The sequence below is a fragment of the Alexandromys fortis genome, unplaced genomic scaffold (genome assembly GCF_014885135.2).
Source record: "Alexandromys fortis isolate MF-2015 unplaced genomic scaffold, M_Fortis_MF-2015_v1.1 scaffold_7, whole genome shotgun sequence".
In the NCBI taxonomy this organism is placed as follows: Eukaryota; Metazoa; Chordata; class Mammalia; order Rodentia; family Cricetidae; genus Alexandromys; species Alexandromys fortis.
Genome location: NW_026067920.1, coordinates 8,305,906 through 8,332,342, shown reverse-complemented (window position 1 = coordinate 8,332,342; position 26,437 = coordinate 8,305,906). Strand labels below are relative to the sequence as shown.

The window sequence follows — 26,437 nt, the reverse complement described above, 5'->3', positions numbered from 1 at the left end:
GAGTCGCCATGATGCTCCCACTCCAGACAGACGCAGGTTAAGATCCTCTCTGGTAAGCCAGCTCATGGGCTACACAGAATATTAGAAATGGGTTAGAACAATATGTAAGAGCTAGCCAATAAGAAACTGGAACTAGCCGGGCCAGGCAGTGTTTGAAAGAATACAGTTTCCGTGTAATTATTTCTGGGCATAAGCTAGCCATGCGGGCAGCCGGGTGCCGGGGACGCAGCCCTGCCGCTCCTAATTCAACATGACTGGATATGCAAATTGATAGAACTGGTAAAATATGGAAATTTGTATGTCTGAATTTCCAGAATACCTCAAAACCCATAATTTGAAAATTATTATATCTACATATATGAATGATCACAGGAATATATATGCTAGTGATGATAAAAACTAACGTGATATTTTAGATGAAAACAAGATGTTTGTTTTAGGAAATGGTTTGAGAGATGTTCTGTTTTAGAGCTATAGTTTGGGATAACTATTAAATTTAGTCTTTCTACTTTTAGTTCATTGATGAGGTGCAAGTCTCAAGTTGGTGTAACTGCATGCTTTTGTATTTTCAGTGATGAATTGTCAAACAATACTTTTTTTTTCCTGATAATTTTCTGCTGGTCACAAGTATTTATCTAAAACCACACAAAATTGAAGCGAGCCAACTAATATCAAGCCCTGAGAAATATGGACTTTTACTCACAATGAGTTTACCTGTCTCAAATCGTTTTCTACGGCCTTTGCATCTGCAATCATTTTCCCGATTTCTGGGTGTTGAGTCTGTTCCACATTTTCACCGCATTGCTCCTCTCTTCTGCTCAGCTGCATCTTCTTTTGTTGAAACATAGACTCAGCATGTTCTTGCTTCTCACCTGGTTTCAAGGGGAACCTGAAGTATTAAAACATATTACAACTAATTTTTAGGAAAAACGTTCATTGTGGGATGTGATTTTCTTATACTAACAGACCAACTTCTTGATTTATTACCTTTCAAAATAACCAAATAAGTTGACTTGAAATAAAATTTCATCACCATACAATGTGCCAGATGTGCCTCAGATGATGTCATTGCAAAGGAGAACCTCCAGATGTTCACACGCTGGCTCTGTCTGTAGCCATAACCCAGGACCCAGAGGAGGAACTTAGTGTCCGTTATCGCTCATTCTGTCTGTTGCTAACACTTTAAGCATTTCAATATTATTTATTGCAAAAGAAGATTGATGATCTTTTGTGAACAATACATGACCTCCTCATTCAACAGCATTGTAGTTCATAGAAATATGAATTAATATTATCAATGTATGAAAGATATATACTGAAAAAATTAACCAGTGACCTCCATTTTCTTTTTATTTTATTTGTGTTAAAAGTACAGATGGGGCCCAGGTTCACGGCCTCTAGAGGGCTTGTAGTCATGGCTACCATTGTTGGATCCCTAGCAATGTAAATACGTAAATAATTCAAGAGTATAAGTTCAAAAATATTTGAGTTGAGAGATGATTCTTTCATACTCTTTGGCTGGATGAATATTAAGCTTTCTTTAGAAGAAGTAACTGTATTGATCCAAGCTTTAAAATTGATTCCTATACTTTGAACAAGTAATTATATATGGATGATTTTTCCAAAATATTTAGAAATTTAGAAAATAAAGTCCAAATGGTATTTCTTGCAGCATCAATTGAAACAGAAAGGTCTGAGAATGATCACAAATTCTCAGTCCTGAGTGAATAATGGAACTCAGCATAGCCACTTGAATTTCAGTTTTAAAAATTGTGAATTTATTTATTTAAAATGCCCATACTTAAATGAGTTGGTTACACTTTCCCCAATAATTCTACACTCCACAGGACTGAAAATGTTGTCCTCCTCTAGGGCACTAGACCTTACGCCAGCAATGATGAGAATTCTACTTCAGATCTACAACACAATATGATGGCTCAACTGTTTCTTCAAGACTAAGGTGTCACAGGGCTGGAGAGATGGCTCCGTGGAGAAGAACACTGGCTGCTCCTGCACAGGACCCGGGTTGGATTGCTAGCCCTCAGAGAGTGGCTAGGTCATCGGTAACTCCAGGTCCAGGCAATCTGATGCCCTCCCTCTTCTGGCCCCTGGGGGCACTGCATGCGTGTGGTACACAGATTCACATGTAGGCACACACACATATACATATAGCATGAAAAAAATTTAATTAAAAAACCAAATAAGACACCATGCCTCAAAGTGCAGAGGTCTTCCCATCCTCCTCTGTGTGGTAACCAGGATTTTATTTCTGTCTGTTCTCTCTGCACTCCGCTAGCCCTGTTTTCCATGTTCTCAAGTTTTCTTGTAAGCAGTTCGCAGTGGCTGTTCTTAAGCTCCATCAGTCTTTCATACGAATGAATCATATCCCAGAGTTTCAGCAGGCTGCTAGAGTCTGTATGAGAGAGGACAGCGCAAGAATAAATTACACACGAGCATATTTTGTACATAGGGACCACGTCTTCACGTCAGCCACTCATACGCTGAACAACAAGCACCATGTGCCTCTAACGAGGATCACGTAGGCTGGAATTCTGCAGATAAAACAAGCGAGACCTTGCGTGGTGGCCCTTCTCGGCCGGCAGCCTGACTACATCTGGGGTTGACTAAAAGCCAAATCAGTAGACACACCTGTAGCGTTTTTCTTAATTAAATAATTTGAAGTGGGAAGACCTACTTCTAATCCAGACCTTCTGAGGTGGGAAGATCCCCCTCTAATCTGGACCACACCTCCTGCTGGAAGCCGAAAGGAAGGATGGGGAGAAGGAAGCCCGCTCTCTCTTTGCCTGCCTGCTCTCTAGCAAGTCCACTCCTCCACTGGCGTTAGAGCCTGCGTCTTCAGGGTTCCAGCATATGCTGAGGGCCAGCTCAGACACCCAGCCTCATGGACTGAACAACCACTGGATTCCTGGACCTTCTGTTGGTAGACAGCCATTGTTGGACTAGCTGGATCACAACCTGTTAGTCATTCTAGTACATTCCCTTCATATAAATGTATTCATTCTATGAGTTCTGTCACTCCAGAGGACCCTGACTAATACACCTCATATTTGTTTAGTTTCAAATCTAGAGGAGAAATGACACAAAATGTGCATTATATATTCAGATAAATGAGCATTATATATTCAGATAAACACTGTAAGAGACAGTCCTATGATCACCTATGAAAATTAATATAAAATGGGCTCAAGGCAGATGTGTCAAGGAGGAAAAAGCTGCCCTGAGAAATGGAGGATGAGCTGGAGTCAGTGACATGGAGGAGGGGAAGCTCTCTAGCTGGTCCATTCGTTCATGGAGATTCCGTTGCAATCTACTTCCAGTCAAGGTGGTGTTACAGATACTGATTGCATTTCAACATGAAACAAGAAAACCAAAAGAGCCAAAATATTTTCTTTGACAATTATTAAGATAATGGATTATGAAGATAACAGTCTATGATGGACAGAAAGGTCTCCCAATGCCATCTCTCCCTGTAAAGAGAGGGCTCAGGCAGAAAACAAGGAGACCCAACTGATGTCGAGTCTCCTGGATTCTCTGTAGTGAGGGGGGTGAGTCTGCAGAGATCACAGGGCAGGATGCAGGAGGGAAGAGAGCAGTGTGGCAAGATGCTGCAGATCTGCGACCCCTTCAACAGCAGAGCATGACAACGCTTGTGCAGGAAGGATCTGCAACTGAAAAAAGCTTCCAGGGAACTGCAGAGCCCATGGACTGCCTGGACAGTGTCCATTCCCAGCAAACAATTGAATAAAATCTTAAGTTAGGGTACAATAGGTTAGCAACCTATCTACATTGCAGAGAACCGAAGGCTGTCTGAACAGGATTAGGAAGGGTGCAGCTGTTTAATGTAACTTAAGTATAGTGGTCTTGTTTTTTGTTTGTTTGTTTGTTTTCGAGACAGGGTTTCTCTGTGGTTTTGGAGCCTGTCCTGGAACTATCTCTTGTAGACCAGGTTGGTCTCGAACTCACAGAGATCCGCCTGCCTCTGCCTCCCAAGTGCTGGGATTAAAGGCGTGAGCCACCACCGCCCGGCAGTATAGTGGTCTTAAGTTTCTTCTCTATTGTGATAAAACACCATGATCAAGGCAACTTATAAAATTTTAATTCGGGGCTAACTTTCAGAGGGTTAGAGTCCACTGACGGTCATGGCTGTGAGTACAGTAGGAGGCAGGCACGGTACTGGAGCAGTATCTGAGAACTTATATCTTGAGACAAAGCCAAGAGGCAGAGCGAAAGAGACATACCAGGAGCCCCACAGCAGGCGTCTCTCTAAACCTCAAAGCCCAGCCTCAGTGACACACCTCCTCCAGCAAGCCACACCTCCTAGTCCTACCCAAACAATTCTACCAAGTGGCGGGGCAGGGTGTGGGGGAGAGGCAATTATCCTGTTATATGAGTCTGTGGGGACCACTCTCATCCACACTACCACACTCCGTCCCCTGGGCCCCACAGGACATATCATCATGCAAAAGTTCTTCCAGAAACATTCTGCCCAACACTGGGGCCAGGGTCCGGAGGAGACCAGAAGATCAGGAAGGAAGGGTCAAGTTGTTTAATGTGACTTAAATGTATCCCATATTAAAATTCAAAGAGAGGTAGACTCATGAGAGTCACCTTTTTTAAAAATTTAATTTTTGCTCAAACAAATCCAAATCAACAGGACCTAAACATCACGGCTGTGAAGAAGTTTACACTTGAACAAGGCATGTTCAAACAGTGTTGGTCTATGTAGACATTGTGTTTTTTGAATTGCACTGAGGTTTCACATAATCTGAAAAATTCACAGAACCACATACCATAGGAATATTGAAAAAACTTAGGCTGCATGTCATGAATGTATAAAACATACATTCAAAACAGTATATCTTATAATATGTTAATAAAAGAAAACATAGGAGGCCATAGCAAGCAGTTGATCGGAGTTATGGACATACTTCTGCCCCTAAGTGGTACGACTTGAAGTCAAGACATAAAAACTAAGGTAACAAAGCCACGTTCTCCAACTGCACTGCTGCAGTGACCTAACACTGCCTCCTGCTCTTCCTGCTGGAAGCCCCATGGGAGGGCATTTGCACACTGCAGAGGGCACCTCTCTAGAGCAGTTTGTCTTTCAGATTGGCGATTGCAATCCAAAGGACCTCTCACAGCTCTCTCGGCCCTTCTATGCTTCCCACACAGAAGCTGGGTCCGCCAGCCATTTGTGTTATCATTAAGAATTCCGTTCAACAACAGTTCCCTAGGAGTTCTATTTTAGAAGTCAAAGATGCTTGTAAATTTTGAATTGTCAGCGGTTGCTACTTCTATGTCCAGTAAAATGTTATTGAAGACTCAATAGATTCAAGTAATTATGTAGAATGAACATGATTGAAAACTTCAGAAAGACAGATTGTCAGGCTGAATAAAAAGTAGCTACATCTTTGCCCTGTAACAACAACAACAACAACAACAACAACAACTACCTCAGGGCTAGAGAGATGTTCAGAGGTTCAGACTACTGGCTGATTTTGCAGAAGGCCTGAACTGGATTTGCAGCACCCACCTGTAACTCCAGTTTCAGGGGATCTGATGCCATCCTCTGGCCTCTGCTGGCACCACACACACACACACACACACACACACGGTGAGCATACATACATTCAGGTATGCTCACATACACATAAATTCAGTTTCAAACTGCAATGCAGTGCAGGGCCATGAACTCACACCAACCCTGAATAAGACCTGAAGAAAGCCAAGATAGTCAACATTCCAGCATGGACGGGGAGGATACAGCCAGGAGGTTGTGTCCTGCCCAGTTTGTGCGTCCAGGGACAGTTTACAAACACAAGGCACAAAATTTGGTCACAGTGCCCAAAGAAATTCACAGACACCATCTGAAACCAGCCTACCCAGTAAGGGATGGAGCAGACAGTCCGTGGGACAGTGTGGAGCATAAGTATGTCTCCTCTTGTTAATATACCCACTAAGACCAGAAGAAACTGTTACAGGATTATTAAGTCAAAACAATTTAAGCAATGAGAAATGTGTTCCCTGAAGATAAAGAGATCAAATTGGAATTCAATGATTAAAAGTTAATAAACATTGACAAAAGTATCGAAAAGACCGTTTATTAAAGAAGATAAACAATTCAGGCCTAATGTGTGATTACTTTCTACTGTAAACTTCAGATAACATAGACTCACCAGGGAAGAGGGTGCGGGCATTCTGTATGGCATTGCCTTGATTGCTAATTGGTGCAGGGTGCAGAGCTTGCTGTGGCTTGTGCTGTCCCAGACAGGCAATCCAGGCTGTGTAAGAAAAGCTAGCTGAGTGTGACCCCATGAGAGTCAGGAACATTGTTGATGGATTGGGATCTAGAAGTGTGAGCTGGAATAAATCCAGGTGCTTTCATTTGCATGGGACATCAAAGTGACAAAGGAAACCAGTGCCACAGGTCTGTAATCCCAGCTACCCAGGAGGCTGGGGCAGGAGTAGCAAAGGTCATTTAGTACCTGAGCCAGGTCAGGAGCTCAAGGTCACTTGAGAAACTTACCAAGACTCTTTCTTTTCTTTTTAGATTTACTTATTTTATGTATGAGTGCTCTGTCTGCATGTACAACTTTACTCCAGAAGAGGGCATCACTGTAGACGGCTGTGAGTCACCATGGGGTTGCTGGGAGTTGAACTCAGGACCTCTGGATGAGCAGTCAGTGCTCTTAACCTCTGAGCCATCCCACCAGCCTGACCAAGAGTCTTTCAAAGTAAAGCAGTAACCAGTGGTACAGCATGTGCCTCGTGTGCACAAGGGCCTACACTTAATCCCCAGAACCACACACATGCACACACAGAAAATAAATACATGGAAAGAAGCTTAACATTGAATCTAAAAATAACACTGAATGGGGGAGGTGACAAAGCCCAACTAGACACCCCGTGCTAACAAATAAAAATCTCCACATCAGGGATAGATTACCTCTTTTTGAGTTGTTGGCCAGTGGGGTCACCTTGCACTCTATTGCCAATACTCTTGGCTTGACAGTAAGACCGTATTGCTGAAGACAACACAAACTTGAGTAACAACATGGACAAACCAAGCTGGAACTCAGCTGGAGGCCTCATCCCTATGGCTAGCTTTCACGGCACTAGAAGGAGCTATGCATGCGACTGGAGAAGCGTAGTCATCATTTCACCCAGCTGTGAACCCTGCAGCCTGCAATGACCAGCCTGACAGATGTGCCTACTGGACAAACAGTGGCATGAATGTCATTGGATGAGCCAACCAATTTCTGATTGGATCTAAGGTTTGTGCCATGAGGTGGAATCCATACCTGGCACTGTTAAACGCACCAAGAATCTGTGGCTGGGTAGGTCAGAGGAAGAATCTGAAAGAGGAAGGCCCTAAGGAAGAATCTAGAACTATTGCTCTGCTAAAGGGACATAGCGTTAAGATGACCCCTAATGACTTACTGCTATACACATAAATCAGAGCATCTCTCAACCCTCATCAGAGAAGTTCCTCCTTGCAGTAGACGGTGATTAACACAGACTCTCAGATAGTCAACATGGAGAGGGTGTGAGACCGTGGAGAGCTTGGCTCCAGGGGGACACACACATCAGACCCCTCCCCAGGGGTCTTGGAGGAAGAGTGGCTGGAAAATCCTAAGCGGCAGAGACTGTGGCTAACATCAAGGCATAGCAGGGCAGTTACACATATGAAGTCACAGTGGTTGTCATGGTATGCAAAAGACATGCACGACCTCAAGCAGAAAAAAAATCTCAGCATTAGAAGAAGAAAGTGGGCATAAGATCCCACTGCTAGCTCAGGAGCTACTGACGCTTGATAGTGGTGGGGAGAGAAAGAGAGTCAGTTTTCTTTAATGATGGCAAGTCACAAACATGACAAGGCAGGGCTGGAGAGATGGCTCAGAGGTTGGGAGCACTGGCTGCTCTTCCAGAGGTCCTGAGTTCGGTTCCCGGCGGCCACATGGTGGCTTACGGCCATCTGTGATGAGATATGGTGCCCTCTTCTGTATGCAGGCATACATGCAGGCAGAATGCTGTATACATAATAAATAAAGAAATCTTAATTAAAAAAAAAAAAACAAATACGACAAGGCAGTTCCCAGCCCCAAGACTAACTGGTCATCATGAGGTAGAATGGGCAAAACCAAAGCTCGGGGGAAATGGAGAGGAGGGCGGTTTATGCAAGGAGCCAGGGAAGGGCAGGTAATATGACCAAAATATATCATATGAAAATCTCAAAGAAGTACTAAAATATTGTTTAAAAAACGACACTGATATTCACAATAGCCACTTACTAGAACGGTGGAAATAAAAAGGCCCATGCTAATACTATGCAAAAATACAGAGGAATTTAAGTCTCCTATATTGGTAATGAGAGTAGAAAATGATTCACATACTTTTCAAGATGAATTAGTAGCTTCTTAATAGGGGAATATAAGACAATTGAGGAAACAGCTGTGGAGGAAGATACATTGTTACCCATGTTGACAATGGTGGCGAAGTATGTTTTTAAACCTTCAGACATCTAACACATGGCACATGTAATTTATGTACATGTAATTTATTTTGGTCAAGAAGACCCCAACAGAGCGACTGAAAACACATGGCTCTGGGACCATAACAAACGTCTAAGGGTAGTGGACTGAAAAGAGACCCACAGAAAGCTAGAGCAGCCGGGGAGAGCGAGCTCCTGGCCCTGAGAAGTGACAGCATATGACAGGTTCCGAATTTTCAAAATAGAGAGTTCTAGGGGCAGATGGATCAAGTTCAAAGAGGTGGAGCTCTACGGTTATTACAGCCCGCTCCACTGGCTGCCGAAGCCGCTCACATCAGGGGCAGCACAGTGGGTGTCCACAGAGCTCTTCTGCTGGGATTTGAAGTGGTTCTCTGTCTAGAATGGTAGCGAGGGCATCGCCTGGGGGCCCAGAATACGGACACTTCAGTGTTCTGTGATCAGGACTGAGGGATGCATAAATAGGACCCAGATGCAGCAGACGCCTCCTGTTCACACAGCGCCCTGTCTCATGCTCCTTCACAGTGCTCACTGAGCCGCAGATGGACTCACGGCAAGCACAGGGCTACTCACCATTTCCTGCGGCTGTCGCAGAAGGCTGACTTCGGCCGTTGGCTTCTTTCATTTCATTTACTTGATTTACTTGGGTTTCCATCTGTAAAACAGCACTACTTCAAAACATCCCCGAATTCATAGAGTATGTAGTAAATACAGAAAAGTGGTGGTTTTACACTTTGACAAAATGCATAAGCAGAAATGTAATTCTAGATAAAACTGATTTTGTCAAAGGAAACTCTGAGTAACATCTCCTGGTTATTAATAATTAATCAATTTAGAGACAGGATTTTATTATGGCCTAGAACTATCTACGAGATCAAACAGGCCTTGAACTCACAGAGATCTGTCTCTGGGATTAAAGGTGTGTGCCACCCCACCCAGCCTTTGCGTCTCCTGTTGCTTGATTTCTTTTTCAAAAAATTAACTCCTTTGTAAAAGTCTTTTTGAGTTACCTCCCTAATATATTTTGGTTGATACAACATTATATTGTCTTTGATAACCTATCTTTTTAAAAAGTTTATTTATTTATTTTTAGTGTTCTGCCTGCTTGTATTCCTGCAGGCCAGAAGAGGGCACCAGATCCCATTATAGATGCTTGTGAGCCACTCTATGGTTGCTGGGAATTGAACTCAGGACCTCCAGAAGAGCAGCCAATGCTCTTAAACTCTGAGCCATCTCTCCAGGCCTTAAGCCAACAAGTATTTAGGACAAGTTTGGATTAAGTATAAACAATCAAAGCCTCACAGCATACTGAGAAAGCAGTTATTTCTAGCTATCTGACTCACAGGACGGTTTCCCTTTGCTTCTGCTGGAATCTCACTTCCTGTCTTGTTGGTGTCAGACTAAGAGGGGCTGTGTAAAGAGGATAAGTCTGGCTTTACCTAGCCAGTCAGCTGGACCTGCAGAGCTGGTGAACAAGCGCTTTCGCTTTTTGCAGTCCTGGTTTGGGGATCTCTGGGCATCTGTGTTCTAACTGAAGTTTCAACAGGATGGATGGGCTTTGCAGTGCCTACCAACTCAGGGTCTCATCTGATTCCCTTCATCCTCTTCATTGCCTTTCTCTCTGTCTCAGGCAAGGGGGGAGGCTCCTGAAGAATCATGGCCTACATTCCAAGTACATACTTGGGTCTCCCTGTTCAGCTTGTTCCTATGTACCCTGGTTTGTAGCACCCCTCTATTGCTCATCCCTGCGCAGTGGGCTGGGATGCTATAGTGGACGTCCTGGGGTGACCAGATGCGGACACTGGGATGCTATAGTGGAGTCCTAGGGTGACCAGATGCGGACACTGGGATACTGCAGTGGACGTCCTAGGGTTACCAGATGCAGACACTGGGATGCTGCAGTGGATGTCCTGGGGTGACCAGATGCAGACACTGGGATGCTGCAGTGAATGTCACATGGTTACAGATGCAGACACTGGAAACCTTTGCCTGACTTTGGACTTTTTTTTTTTCTTTCTTTCTTTTCTTTTTTTTTTTTTTTTTTAGTTGTTGAAAAAAAAATTATGCCTCCTCCCCATTTCCCTTTACAGGCTTGTTCAGTCAACTTTGGGAACATTCTCCAGCTCCTCATTCCCCCCTGCCAGGCTCATGATTCTGTTAATTTTGCAGGTAAATTGTGTGAAGGAGCCTGGGCCATGGACAGTCTCTAGAATGGGTAAGAACTGCTGTGTATTTACTGCCTTGAACTGAAACTACCAGGATCTGCAAATCTGCAGCAATCATATCTCTTCCTTCCTCAGTATCAGTGTCCATGGCCTCCGGGAGAGCGACTCTCTGGGTTACCCTTTTTGGCAGCCTGGCACACGGAAACATAGCCACACTCCTCTGGTTGAAACTCTTATCGTTCACACGATAAAACCTAGCTTCCAAAACCTTCCTTGCCACGACGATGTCTGTGGGACAGACACTACCCTTGTGAGGACTCACAGGCCCGACTCACTACCAGACACCTGTGGTGCAGGCTTGGGGTGGGCAGTCCTGGCAATGGGCACTGGGAGGCTGCAGGTTCACATCCTCACTGCTCAGGGTTATGGTGATGCCCATGGCAGCTGTGATAGCTGTAGCTCCTCCCAGTGTGATGTCACTCAGCCTGCAGTCCAGGTTCCCCTGGTCTGCTTTCCTCCCACAACCAATCAAACTACATTTCTGATTATTTGTTTACAGTACCTTGTGCTTCTCTTTAGCTTGTCTCTTTGTCAGCCTTAAAAAAAGGATAAAAGCTTTTCAGGCAAATGTTAAATATATAAAACACCAACACTGTTGTTTTATACAACAGCTTCTACAGTTATATTTTACTTCACATATCCATAATAGTTGTATTTGATTTAAAACACAATCCTTTCCTCTGAAGTGTATTCAGCTATAAACAGAAGTTATTCTTAAGGGATGAAGAATAATAGTTAGTTCTAATTATCAACCTGACACACCGGGGTCACCTGAGGTGAGACTCAGTGGGGATTTCTAGACCAGGTTGGCCTGAGGTCATGTCCATAGTGGACAGTCCTGACTAAACATTAAATACTGTGGGGAAACAGCCCATAGTGGGCGGCACCATTCCCCATACAGTGGATCCTAGACTGTAGATGAATAGAGAGGGGGCTGAATATAGAAACTGCACATGCATTCCTCTCTGCTCTGGACTCTGGGTGTGACAGGACTAGGTTTCTAGGCTCCTAGCACTGTGATAATCCCTCAGTGATGGAAAGCAGCCTGGACAGGGAGATCAAAATCAACCCTTTCTCCTCCAAGTTCCTGGTGCCTGGGTATTTTAGCCTAGCAACAGAAATAAAACTAGAACACTACTAATATTGTAATGAAGAATTACATTTGGATCAAAGTTTTTCAGTAAAGCCAAAGGGAAAAATTATCATTTTAGCATAGGTTTCAGTCTGATTGTCATAAAAAGACACAACCAGAATTACAGACAGTAAAACGTGTTTAGAAAGCATTACTTAAGTTCTCTTCTAGAGAAACCCCCTTTTTAAATATTTATTTAGTTATTCAAAGCGCATGAATGGTTTGCCTGCATCCATTTCTCTACATGTGTGCCTGGTGCCCCCAGAAGCCAGAACAGGGCTTTGGATCCCTTGGGACTAGAGTTACAAACCGTTCTGACCTGCAACTCCAATCTGGATCCTCTTGCCTACTTACTGAGAAGCCCCTCCCTCCCTCCCTACTGAGCCGTGCCTCCCACCCAGAGACACCCTTCTTCATAACTGGAGTTAGTGTTCTCCGTCTACTATGCAGTTGGTGCACGGTACCCTGAGCACTCTCTGTGTGTCTCGGCTGTTCTTTCCCTCACGACCTGTGTGATGCTGTACTAGATAATCTGTAAAGGAAGGATGGAGGTGGGGAAGGAAGCCACCGTGCGAGTGTGCACTGAGAGCCGACTGGTTCAGAAGTGAACCTCGGAACTGCTGGGGTTGGACGATACTGTTCAAATTATAAATGCCACATGCCATGACACACTGTGGAAACAATAGGAATTATGAAGTAATATACCAGCAAAGGAATCAATGTTTGCTTGCCTTTTGTGCTTAAAATTACAAACAGTAGCTTCATTATCTTGCAATTAACCACAAAGGCTGAACTCTGCATGGTGTCAGAGGCTTGTAAACTCAACCACACATTACAGCGTGATTTCCAGGTCAGTCTGGGAGGCTTAGAAAGACTGTTTAGTGGTTAAAAAACAAGTCACAAAGATACATGGGACGGAGCTCAGTGGCAGAGGCTTGCTTAGCAAGCATGAGGCCCAGGTTCAATACTGCTGTCAAAGCTCGAAGAATATGAATAAAGTAACAGAATTCGGGGGTGGGGGAAGGGCAAATTTGTCATTCTGTTTTCAATGAAATTAAGTTACATTTAAAAAATATTTCAACACGTGTCTTTATCAGTCCAACTGCTCATTGCCCCTTAGCCCCACTCAGCTCTCCACGCACAGCAGCAGCACTGTTCGTACAGCTTCATGAAAGACAGTTCCGCATGCCCTGACTTTATTATTCAACATTAATAATCTCTGCCATACCATTAATGGTTTACTTAGCTACTGCACACGAGGAACATCTCTGCTCATCTCCAGAACGCATCCAACAACCTTTAAACCGAGAAACTTCAATCAAGGGCAGCCGGAAACCTACAAAACCAAGGCTCCTCACGATGATTCTTAAAACACACGGAAGACGATTAAGTTCTTAGCATGCCTTGGGTGTCTCGATACTCTGTTATTTTATAGAAGTTAGAGTTGCTTTATAGCTGTTTTATAACTTCCAGCCTTATTTTAACATCTGATGATATATATCTATATATCTATATCTACATATGTATATATATATATATATATATATATTAGTGTGTGTGTATGTGTGCACCCAAGTGTGTCTTTGTGGGGTATGTGTATGTGAGTGCTGGTGTCCAAGGAGGTCACAGGAGGGCACCTGACACCCTGGTGCTTGAGTTACAGGTGCTGTAAGCCCCCACCTGTGTGGGTTCTGGGACCCAAATTTGGGTTGTTTGCATGAGCAGCCACTCTTAGCCACAGAGCCATCTCTCCACCTCCACAGCCTCGCTTCACGGTGTCATTCCCATTGGCAAGTAGAGTCGCATTTCCTTTCTGATCGTTTCTGCATGAGTGATCTCTTTCCTCTCTGTCTCTCTCTGTGTGTGCGCACACAGGCATTCACATTTATACAAGCTCAAACTACAGTTTACTCTTAGCCTGATACAATGTGTTAAGATTTCAAATACTTTGTCATACACATTTCAGCTGTATTCACTGCCTTCTACACCAGATCTCGTTCATCTTCCTGCAAAGATCTCCTAAAACAGGGTCATTTTAAGAGGGAAAAGGAAAAATGTTTTTAAACGCCACCCCCTTCTTTACCAGTTGCCACCCACTTCTCTGTTACTTTTCTGAGGAAAAGCCCTCCAGGGACCTGTCTCTCCGGTGCACTGTCTGGCTTCGCTGACAGCCATTTATTAAAGTCACGTGTCTGCACCTTCATCTTCCGGCAGCACGGGCAGGGAGGCACGCCTTATTTCTAGTGCGGTGACTGCTTTATTTTGGAAAAGGAGCCCATTAGCATCCCTTCACAGGAGGTAAAGAACAGCTTTTTACCTTCCTTCATCCCGACCCATTTCACTCAGATGGCGGCCTTCCTTCACCGGCAGCAGGTCAGCAGCTTCTGGAAGGGACTTCTCAAATACTGGTGTGATCACGGGTTGTCTGGGGGTCCGTGTTTCCCTTCCAGTTTTCCTTATTTCTTTCATACACCAGCCAGAAACACTCCTTTGAGAAAGTCAAAAACATCAACATTTTCTAGCACACCTGCTGATAAAGGCAACATTTTAGCTCTTCTCCATCCGAATCTATTTAGTAGTTGTAAAAACAGAAAACACCAGGTAATGACGAGGAAAGTCCTAGTCTTCTTAACATAGGCAAACCTAGGACTACGAGTTCAGGAATCAAGAGTTATGTCTGAGCATACGCAAGGCTTTTTGGAAAAACAAAAGCTCATCAGGCAAAAATTGTGGAAAAACTAGTTATAGGGACTTTAGAAGGTGAGAACTCTTGTTGCTTCTGCATAAGACTCAGGTTTGATTCCGAGCACCTTCATGGTGGCTCACAACCACCTATATCTCTACTCCAGGGGATTCATCACCATCTTCTAGTTCCCATGGGCACTGTACATCCGTGGCACACATATATGCAAGAGAACATCATACATATAAAATAAACAAATTTAGAAAACAAATTCTAGTCATGGGACAGAATGTAAGCACAGAGACTAGGCATTAACTATAAACGTAAACAGGAAAACCTAAAACACAAAGACATAAGCTAGAGATGAATGCCACCTTAACAGGAATGCCATGCTAAAAGACTGGTACTCACTGGAATTATGCAGGTGCTAAATTAGATTTTGCTTTAAAATATAATAATTTTAAATATCACAATACCACAAGACATATAAGATAAAGTGAAAAACTGAGGAGCTATCTTTGGGGGCAAAACCTTAATTTGAAAATACATCAATATACACAGTTCGACTATCACAGTACAGTGATTTGTTTTCATTTTGTGTAAAATAATTTGACTAATTTTGTACACTTCATGCCAAGCTTCTAATCCTATTTAAAAGGGCTGCATTTGCCCGTAGACTGCCGTAATTCTCTTTTCTATGGAGTCTCACGTGCTGTGATTGACACACACCTGCAAACGTTTATCAAGACGCTGAGCTTGGCCACTGGGACCTTCTCACTAATAGTATGCTACAGCCCTGAAGGTTTTAAAGGCAAACCTCAGGCGTAATTTTTCTTTATGAAGATTTTGTGTAGCTTGCTCTTCTGATAAAACCCAAATCCCTACCCTTAAGACCAGTAGAGATTCAGAAGGGCGGCCATTAACTCATTCAGAGCTGAACTCCAATAACCACTTTGTGATCAGAGCAGGCACTATTATTTTCACTTTGGAAAGTTTATTGAAAAGAAACCAAATAAAAAATGTCTGGCTAAGGTTTCCTCAAACATCAGGAAGGGACCAAACTGTTTATCACTAGTTCCCTAAGACAGTTTGTCCTCTGTGCAGCCAGCCAGCGCCACTAACTCCTTGTTAGTCATTGCTATATTTCCTGAAACTGTGCTGTAAGTGCCAACCAATCAGCAGGCTGAAAAACCTGTGTCCCTGCGGACGCCAGCCACTTCCTCTTCTCAGGATTGGTCTCTAAATGCTGGCTGAATTCCAAATGCCACTGGCCACTGCCATCTTACAGGCTGGCCAAGCTGTGGAGGCCCCTTGCCCAGAGCCTGTAAGTTAAGCCAGCAATAGCTACCCTGGCAGCAATCGCTGGGCCTCAACCGCTGACCTGCTCTTTACTAATGGAGGTGGTAGGTTCAAACCCCCAGTTTCTTCAAGATATTCAAGGGGTTAGTACTTTCACAATAATTTAGACCTCATTTTACTATTGTTATACTTAGCTTTAAATATTTATTTGTTATTGCTGTGTATGTGCATGTGTGTGCATGTGCCACGGAGCGTGTGGAGGCAGAGGGCAAATCTGTAGCGATTCTTTCCACTCCCCACCTTTACACAGGCTTCTCGGTTGAACTCTGGACGTCAAGCTTGCCGAGGATACACCTTTACCCACTGAGCCATCTTGTTGGCCTTTGGTTTTAGTAAAATACAAACAAAATTTGGAATTTATTCAACACAGTTTGCCATAGTTGAAACTATCATAAATATCAGCCAAAGAATCAGACTCATGGCTGCAGTGTTGGATTTTCCTGTGAGGAAATGGCTTAGTATAGAGGATATGGGCCACCACGCCGCAGAGCAATTCATAATGCGTCCATAATTCATAAATGTCTGCAAATTTAGATGATCAAAACTGACCCAAGGGAAGAATTTTAAAAATACAGTTAATCAAATGTTTAAAACAGTCCCAGGGGAAATGCCATTCACTGACTTAATAGATGCTTATTGAGGAACAACTCACTGTACACTATTCCGTTTGTACCCAATGCGTTTGTAAAATGCTGAAAAAGAAATCAGAAAAACAATTTCATTCCAATTGCCCAGAGGGATACACACCTTTTTAATGAGAAGAGCAGCCCAACAAGAAAGAACAAAAACACGATATAAGATGGAAACAAAATAGGAGAAACTGGAATTAGTATGTTGATGTTAAAAGGATCCACTAAACTTGCTTAGGAAATATTGAGTCACAGAAAGTGGAATTGGCCAATGGAGAATTCTTAGGTCTCTTATCAGTGTGATCCTGCTGGGCAGTAGGGATGACCCTGGTTAACAGCTGGGCAGGAGGGAGGACCCTGGTTAACATCTGGATGTGAGGGAGGACCCTGGTTAACATCTGGGCAGCAAGAATAACCCTGTTTAACAACCGGACAGGAGGGAGGACCCTGGTTAACATCTGGATGTGAAGGAGGACCCTGGTTAACATCTGGATGTGAAGGAGGACCCTGGTTAACAGCTGGGTAGGAAAAACAGCCCTGGTCTGTCTTGGGATGACTATGGCAATATTTTTTACATTGTAAATCTTCCCATTTTTCCAAATAATCAAACCTTGAAATTTCTGTCTTTATAGAACATGTTTCATTACTCAAAGTGTAACTTGGGGTCACGAAACCACAGAAGTCGATGTTGTCTTTTTTGTTGTTGTTGTTGTCGTTTGTTTTTCCAAGACAGAGTCTCTCTGTGTAGCCCTGTCTGTCCTAGAACTCACTTTGTAGACAGGCTGACCTTGAACCCATAGAAATACGCCTGTCTCTGCCTCCCAAGTCAGCCAATAGCTTCTCAGTATGGCATGGGACTCCATGATCTTCCCCCCCCCCCCCGCAGCCATGCTGGGACTGTGCTTGAGTTGACCTTGTACAGGTCTTTAGCAATGTGAATTCATGTATGGTGTGGCCCTGTCATGTCCAGCAAATACTGTTTCCTGCAGGTGTCTGACTCTTACAATCTGTCTGTCCCCCCTTCTGCAATGACCTCTGAGCCTTGGGGACAGGGAGAATGAGGTAGATGTCGCATTTAGAGCTGGGCACTCCACGATCTTTCTGCACGTTGGTCAGACGTGCATCTCTGACTATCTTCTGCAAAAAGCTGCTCTAACGAGGCTTGAGAAACCAGTGCATAAATAAGAACTCAGACAGTTTAATGCTATATCATCTTTAGCAAAGTAATACTGTCAGGTTCACCTGATGATGTGACAGGGTAATTTGGGGAGAGGGGTGTGGGGAGGGCCTTTGAAAATGGCATACAGAAACCAACTACTGTAGAAGCTTCTTAAAATATATGCATATACAGATATAAAAGCTTAAATGGAGTTACTCTATAATGGGGGACAATGATCCTCACAGACACCATAGGCTATTAGAAAACATCCCAGTGACAGGTAGACTCCCTTCCCAGATATTTCTGGCTAGTGCCTTTGCTCTGTTGCCCTCCAGAACCTGACAGTGAGACTCTGCTAAAGACACCACATACTGAGTGATAAAACCCTGAGAAATCAGGTGTTGCCCATCTGGAGTATCTATCCCGACAGCTCGCTTGCATACTGCTGGAAAGTTCTGTCTGCATTACCAGGGGAAAAGAGTATCAGCAGTCTCGCCCATCTGTGAAAGCTGGAGCTACAGCACCAGCTGGCCTGGAGAGTGACCCACTGGCGCCATAGTTGCATGAATATTGCTGAAATAACCAGCTATTTTCTAATGGGATTTAGAGCTCTCTCCCTAAGAAGGAACTCATTCCTGGTGCCATTAACTAAGCCAAAAATCCATGGCTGGCATTTCCAGTTTTTGAGGAACCTCCACCTCGATCTTTCCAGCGTGACTGTACTAATTTTCTTTCCCACCCACAGAATTGGGGGAGGGGTTTTTTCTTTAGTCTTTGGCACTGTTGTTTATTGTTTTGATGATAGCAGCTCTCTCTTGGGTGAGATGAGCCGTCAATGTAGTTATGAGCTTCTTTTTATTATTTTTATGTGTGTGGGCGTTCTATCTGCAGGTATATGTGTAGTATAGTGTGTATGTGTGTGTGTGTGTGTGTATGTGTGCCCTCAGAGACCAGAAGAGTGTCTTTTTTTTAAATATTTATTTATTAATTATGTATACAATATTCTGTCTGTGTGTATGCCTGCAGGCCAGAAGAGGGCACCAGACCCCATTACAGATGGTTGTGAGCCACCATGTGGTTGCTGGGAATTGAACTCAGGACCTTTGGAAGAGCAGGCAATGCTCTTAACCTCTGAGCCATCTCTCCAGCCCCAGAAGAGTGTCTTAAATGTCCAAGAATAGAATTGTATATGGTTATAACTCACCATGTGGGTGCTAGGAGCCAACCTGGGTTCTCTGCAAGAGCTGCAAGTGCTCTTAACTGCTGAGCCATCTCCAGTCCATGAGTTTTATTTTGTTGATGGGTAAGGATGATAAATAAATTTTATATAATTCTTGGCCATGTAAAGTATTGTGACACTTTCAGCATCACCTTTTCTGCTCAGGGTTTTACTCTTCCAGGGTACTTCCTGATTCCTCATCATTTTAAACTTTTCTCTATTTCTGAGAAGAGCATCTTAAAAATTGTATTGAGACTGCATCAAATCTATATGTTCATAGTTCCTGTCATACAGCCCTTTCCACAATATTATTACTGTCTGCCAGAAACACCAATGGTCTTTCTGCATGGAAACAATATGTCTTCCCAATGAGAAATCACCCCACAACCTAAGGATCAATAATGGAAAAACTCTAATAATCGTGTGCCGCTAGATCTGCACAGTGCCCAGAAAGCACCACACAGAATCCACTGGGGCCAGGCAGTGGTGGTGCATGGCTTTAATCCTGATCTACAGAGTGAGCTCTAAGATAGCCAGAGCTAACACAGAGAAACCCTGTCTCAAAAACAAAACAAAGCAAAGCAAAGCAAAACAAAACAACAAAAAGGGGTGATAGCACTGTAGTAGGAGCTGCGGGCTGCTTCTGCCACCTGGCTAGCTTATACCCCAAAATAACAACACACAAATTGTATTCATTTAAACACTGCCTGGCCCACCAGCTCCAGCCTCCCACTGGCTAACTCTCACAGCTTGCCTAGCCCATATTTAGTAATCTGTGTAGCACCAGTCTTACCGGGAAAGATTCAGCATGTCTGACCTGACGGCTTACTTCATCACATCTACGTTGGAGAGCAGAGGCACGGCGTCTGACCTCACTTCCCTTCTTCCCAGCATTCTGTTCTGTTTACTCCACCCACCTATGTTCTAACCTATCAGGCCAAGCAGTTTCTTTATTAATTAACCAATGAAATCAACAGATTGATATGACACTCCCACATCATAGCACGTCTGTAGGTACTTTCAGAAACAGGGTCCAGAGTTTTGACTGTACCTTGTTGCGCTTAAATACACACCAACAAATTTGCCAACGGGCAGCACCCATGGCACAAGGAAGCTGTTCTTTGGTCTTTGGGTTTGATGGTTGCTTGCTTTGCTATGCTGGGAAGCCAAATCAGGGCACCAAATACATTAGGTAGAACTCAGTCCCTGGGTCATTCCCGCTCCCCCTAAAGTTAGTGAGGAACAGAGCCACCCCCACTTGCTTATCATCCACAGCAGATTTCAAACTATTGAGACAATAGAGGCACATGTTCCATCAGGCCTAGAAAGAAGTATTAACGTCTTCTAGTCCCAATGAACATACTAAACACACTTTAGACTGTTCATTGTAGCTTCTACCTGGTACAGTGACATGCTGACACACATGGATACATGTGCAATCCCTCAGCATCACTCAGACTCAGATGAGAGTCTGGGTGGATCCCTAACATGTGATGAGCAAGGAAGGGAAACTCAGTGGCTTATGATGCTGCCAACAAGGCAGGAGACCAGTAAACACGGCGGCTTCGCCATTCAGTTTAACAACTCATTTATTTTAAGTGTGTAAGTGTCTGCCTGCTTGTCTGTCTGGGCACCACTTGCATGCCTGGTGCCCGGGAATGCCAGGATGCTGTGTCCCCTGGAACTGAAGTTACAGACAGTTGCGAACTGCTGTGTGGGTGATGGGAATTGAACCTGGGTCCACTGTAAGAGTAGCCAGTGCTCTTAGTTGCTGAGCCATCTCTCTGGTCCAGAGCTCATTTCTTAAATAGTTGCATACTACAGTATTTTGTGAACATAAAACTATAAATGCAACCTCATTGACAAGTACACTAGCAAAAGCACCTGTACATACTTACAGATATGTAAAGAATTTATACAAACATGTTAATACATATGTCCCTTGTGTTCACATTATATAATGACTATATAGCCACCTATCTGTGTTGTATGCAATATGTAGTAAATATGTATATAATATGTAATAAAGTTGTATATAATATATAAGAAATAAAAAACATGGTTTTTATGTGCTTCCAAGCCATATTTTCCCGTCTCAGAAGGACCTTGCTCTAGAAATGAAGATTTTTAGCTGGAAAGGATGACAGCAAAGAAAATGTGGATACAGGTAATACTCAATTGCCCTAATTACCCTACCCAGCCACGTCACTAAACAACAGTGTGCAAGGATCATCATTCACTGTAGTCATCCCTTTCTAATTAAAAAATGCTTATCAGTTCAAGGCCAGCCTGATCTGCAAGAGCTAGTGCCAGGACAGGCTCCAAAGCTACAGAGAAACCCTGTCTCAAAAAAAAAAATGCTTATCAATTTAACTGGATAAATAGTATCAAATTACTTATGTACTTCTGAGAACCATGCAGAACCTGAACAGTAGTAATAGAAGTTTAAAAGTTGTTAATCGTGCATATTAACCCGAATCAGGGTTAATTTTTAGAAGAACGAAGATTAACTATGAAGTATTCCTACTGTCTCACTCACTTAGCAAGCTCATCTTTCTCTTCAGTAGGAAGCAGCTTCTCGGTCCTTCTGACCGTCAACCCATAGTCACTACAGTCAGGGACCATAAGACACAGAGTCTCTGAGACTTCCAACTCCAGACTTGGCCGTTTCTTGCTCATTTCTTCAACCTTTGAGGCAAGTGTAAGCAAGGAGAAATGTTACTGCTCAAGAAAACGAACTTTTGCTGTTTCCATCAGGTGGCTCTTACTTTCGTGCCTAATTTTAGTGCATAAGAAGATTTTTGTAGGGCTGGAGAGATGGCACAGGGCTTGAGAGCATTTGCGGCTCTTGTCTTTGGTTCAGTTCCCAGCACCCACCCACATGGCAGCTCACAAAGTCTGTAACTCCAGTCCCGAGGGATCCAACATCCTCTTCAGTCCTCTGAGGGCACCACACACACGTGGTGCACATATGTATGCGAAGGCAAAATATTTATAAAGTAAAAATAGACATATCTCTTAAAAAGACTTCTGCTTCATTTAATTTAGCATTAGAAACTCGCATTTTTTTTTGTAAATTCTGCTTTATTTTTTCTGTTTGATCTAAAAAACAAAACAAAACAAACAAAAAAAAAAACCAGAGATTTTTAAGTTCCATACCACAAATCCTGGACAGGAGTGAAGCAACCAGATACCTGTGACTGGTATCCCAGCTTTCTCAGATCCCCCAAGACTCTGATGTCCACAAATCAGCAGGAAGCAGTCTTGAGAACTCAACGCCCTCACCCCTTAACCTACCATGCCTAACTCCTCGCCCTTTTATTATAAGAGAAAGATGGGAATGTTATAATTATAAATCTGCTGGCCTTGCCTGTCACCTGGTACCCAGTCCCTTTAAGAGACAAACCCTGCCCACCCCCAGTCTCCTCCTTGCCACCAGAGGCAAGCTGATCTGGAGCCTCCTCTCCTCTTTCTGTCTGTCTTTCTTCTGCAGAGGCAGCCTCTGCCACTCCCTTCCCCCTTCCTCTTTCTTTTCTTTCTCTCTCCCTCTCTCCCTCTTTCTCTCTTCCCCCCATAGCCCCTTGCCCTTATACCCTTCCCAATACCCACTAAATAAACTCTATCCGCCCCCCCCCCCACACACAATGGGCACTCTTAATTCTCTCTCTCAGTCTTTTCCATCTAACATTTTCACTGCCTGTTTGATGTGGAAGAACTGTAAATGACGGGAAAACACGCCATCTTTAGGGTTTACTGCCGGGATGGCACATGGGACACTCAGATTCTGAGAATGTGCCATCATAGGTGTAAGGAGCAGAAATGAGCGTCTCCTCCCTGCACAGCCATTCTCTCCCCATTTAAAGTTGACAACATTCTTTTTTAAAATCACTTGGAGACTGGGGTAGCAAAAGACGTGAAGCTGCTGACTGAAATAGCCCAGTCCTGCCGCTGAGCAGTAGGCGAGGCTGCAAGCTGATTGGTTCACACTCTGGAAAAGATCACTCTCGCAAGCGGGACAGGTACCAACTGTGATATTTCACGAGTGGGATGTACCCGCTGTTCCTACTTTAGCTGCAACCGTTCCTTCTAAGCTCTTAGGGGCCACCGTGTAGCACTTCACGACACCACCAGACAGTGCAGTCCCACGGTGCTCCTCGGGTAAGTGACCCAACAACTCAGTCAGCTGGATGAAAGAGAAGCGAATTGTGTGAGAGTAGAGGAAGCCCTGAGCGAATGAAATCCCGAGTGAATCTGCATGGTCGACACGGGTGAAAGTGTACTGCAGACACCAGCATGCCATGTCCAATGCCTCAGGCCACGGGAGTGACAAAGCTTCCCCGGGCTAGGCTCAGGACGGCAGACTTCCTGAGGAACCTGAATGTGAATGCTGACAGCGCCATAGCGCCTTCCTCAGACGGCCTGGAGACGCTCCCTCCAGAGCCTGCTCTTTGAGCTAGCTAAACCTGCCTCCTTGGCCCACCAGTGTGCTGTAACCCTGACTCTCTGTCAGCTGTCTGCAGTAATCCTGCCTCCTTGTCCAAGGGTATCGTAAACACACTAAGCAGCCAGTGCTTCGGCCTCTCCACCAAAGAGCCAATCCGCCAGATCCCAGCTTCCCTGTACCTGTCTTTTCTTCAGTCCCCTCCCTGCCCCAATCAGGTCAATCCTAGGAGCTGCATGAGGATGCTGCCAATTTACAAAAATATTTTAATATTTTCTAGGAGGGAAAAATGTCTACATTTATTTTTTTCCAACTCGTCTCCAGATTTTTACGAATCTTTATCTCAGAACTCAGCATTTAATCTGGATCCAATATATTTTTGGCTGATGACACGTGTTTGTATATGGATATAAGATCATACGTTCTGAAGCCAGATTTGCTAAATAAAGACCATGTACAGGACGGTTTAACAAGGACAGCTTTTGATTCATGTGAAGCTGTGGACATGTATATACCCGCTCTTAGTTTCCCCAAGTATTTATGTGGGAATTCCCGCTTCCAACAGTCTGAACAGAAACGTCCAGCTTGCACACATCAAAGCTCAAGACTGTGCTGGTGTGGATTTGTCACACTTAGAGACATTGTTATTTCTTCTCATTCATTGCTTGGTTCCCACCAAGTAACTTATCCTTAAGCCAACCCAAGGACATCTATCAACAGCTAGACAGTATGGTAAAACTCCTCTAGGTATATCTTAAGTCAAAAGATCACATGACACGGGATACATTGGTTTTCTAGGTCATATGCTACTGTAAAGAAAGATTAGAATCGATTAGTGAGAAATCATTCTGAAAATATTCTCTTTAACTTTTATTATTTAGACAGTAGAAACCGCCTCTACTTAGCCTCTCTCTATAGCCCTGGATGTCCCGGAACTAGATATGTAGACCAGGCTGGAATCATACTTGCAGAGACTGTCTGCCTCTGCCTCCCATGTGCTGGGTAAAAGGCATGGACCACCATGCCAATCTATACAGAAGCTTTTCACCAGCAAAAATCAGTGAGATCAAGTTTTGAAAACAATATTAGCAGCATATTTTTGAAAGTGAAAATTTCCTCTCTTTTTCTTCTTTAAGCAAGGGTCTCATTCTGTAGCCCCAGCTGGCCTTGAACTCACAGAGATCCACTTGCCACCGCAGCAGTTGGGCAGTCCCTGAATTATTATATTATCTTACCACTGTCTTTAGTTGCAGAAACACTGTGACTAAAATTTATTATGTTATGTTTATGGGTATTATGTGTATATATTGCTTGCATGTGTGTCTGTGCACCACATACATGCCAGGCACCCAAGCAGACCAGAAGAAGGGGTCAAATCCCTGGGAACTGGAGTTACAGATGGTTATAAGCTGCCATGTGGGTGCTGGAATCGAATCTGCATCCCCTAAAAGAGTAACTAGTGCTCTTGACCACCAAGCCATCTCTACAGACCCTGTGTTCTGTTTAAGTTCAGTCAGGGGTTCATTTCTTTGAAGTATGTAAGCCTCGGCCCTTCTGGTTTATTAGGCTTGGGCTCCGTCTCATATTTCATCCCCAGCTCCTGCTTTTAGCACGCCAGTATCAAACATTTCAGTCCTAACACTTCCGGGGACTTTATAGGCTTGTCTTCCTGAATCACAAGCACCCCCTTGTTTGTGAGCAAAGTGTGTTCAGTGTTTGCTTCTAATCACTCAGCAAACGCGCAGGACGGCTGGCAAGCGCATGCTCAGAACAAGAACGCGTTGGAGATGGAGGATGTGCTTGGTGCACCTGTTCTCAAGGTCGGGAAAGTCCGCGTGGCTTTAGACAGGCCCTCCAGCACACCTTTACCCTCACATTTGGCAGATTATTTGCTGAGGTTACAGGTAATTACCTGGAACTGAGTTCTTCCCCTATAGCTACCCGGAAGTGGTTCTTTGTCAGGACAGATGTTTTCAAACACATCCCTAGCTGTGTGCTGTAACTCACAGCTGTGTTTGTCTGGCTCTCCATTATTCCCTGTTAGGTCTCGGGTGATGGACGCTTTCTCATGGGCTTTCACTGCAGGAACTTCCAGACGGACAGGCGCACACTCTCCATCAGATTTCTTGTTTATTTCAGGCTCTTCAGACATTTTCTTCAGATGCAAAGGGGGAGGATGGCTTTGTGTGCTTTCCTTCTGATACTGAGGGTGGGTTGGCCTAGCTGGATCTGCAGATGTGTTTTGTGTGTGGGGGCATGTCTTTGAGAGGACTCTATGCTTCAGGAGCCACAGGATACAGATGAAAAAAATAGTTAGAAATAAATATATAGTTTACATTTAAATTTCTTAACATATGTCTAGATACCAGAAATCACTGAGCAGTAATTGAAAAAGAGAAAAATAATTTACTTACCCAATATGAACTGAAAAAGTTATGTTAATCACTGTTGTTTGGATAGAACAATTATGAGTTAAATTAATTATTAATAATCCTCTGTGGTGTTAACTTACCAAAGATGAATTACTCATTTTTAACATTACAAATTTGTCCTCATATAAAAATATTTGACCTCACTGGGCCTCAAAAAGAGAGCATGCCTGTAGCCTCAGGTCACTGTCTGACAGGTAACAGGAAGCTTGAGACTTTACAGATGGACCCAAAACTTTACCTTACTAAAGACATAGCACAAACACCACTCACACAGAAACAAATTACCAAGTTATAATTTTAATCGCATAGCAACACGCTTCTGTACAGCCGCATGGGCTCAAGTGTTAAGGTTTAATATGCTCTCACAGCCTTCTGGGCACTCTGAATCTCTATGCTACCCACGGACAAAGCCACTCTCAGCCTTCGTCAGAGGAGCCTGACAAAGAACAGTGGGTGATGCTGTTGAACCCTGGAGTCCAGTTACCCAGGAGGAGTCGCCCCAAGAGACCATTCTCACACCGCAGTTGATGTAAAAGCATGAGGATTTTTATTAATTCTGTAGTGACAGGGTCTTTCAGCATTTGGGAAGCCAGAAAGACCCTGAATAACTGGTAAGGCTACTTTTAAA

At 43.7% G+C, this 26,437-nt stretch overlaps 1 protein-coding gene across 1 annotated transcript in view; it reads right to left on the bottom strand.

The window, feature by feature from the left end:
- The window catches only part of LOC126500851 (ankyrin repeat domain-containing protein 36A-like), a 151,818-nt gene that overhangs the window by 37,477 nt on the left and 87,904 nt on the right, over positions 1 to 26,437 (bottom strand). Inside the window, 7 exon segments of the mRNA XM_050141091.1 lie at positions 715 to 889; positions 2,215 to 2,413; positions 9,104 to 9,185; positions 11,258 to 11,291; positions 14,205 to 14,375; positions 21,476 to 21,624; positions 25,290 to 25,655. Of these exon segments, the coding sequence (XP_049997048.1) occupies positions 715 to 889; positions 2,215 to 2,413; positions 9,104 to 9,185; positions 11,258 to 11,291; positions 14,205 to 14,375; positions 21,476 to 21,624; positions 25,290 to 25,655 (1,176 nt within the window).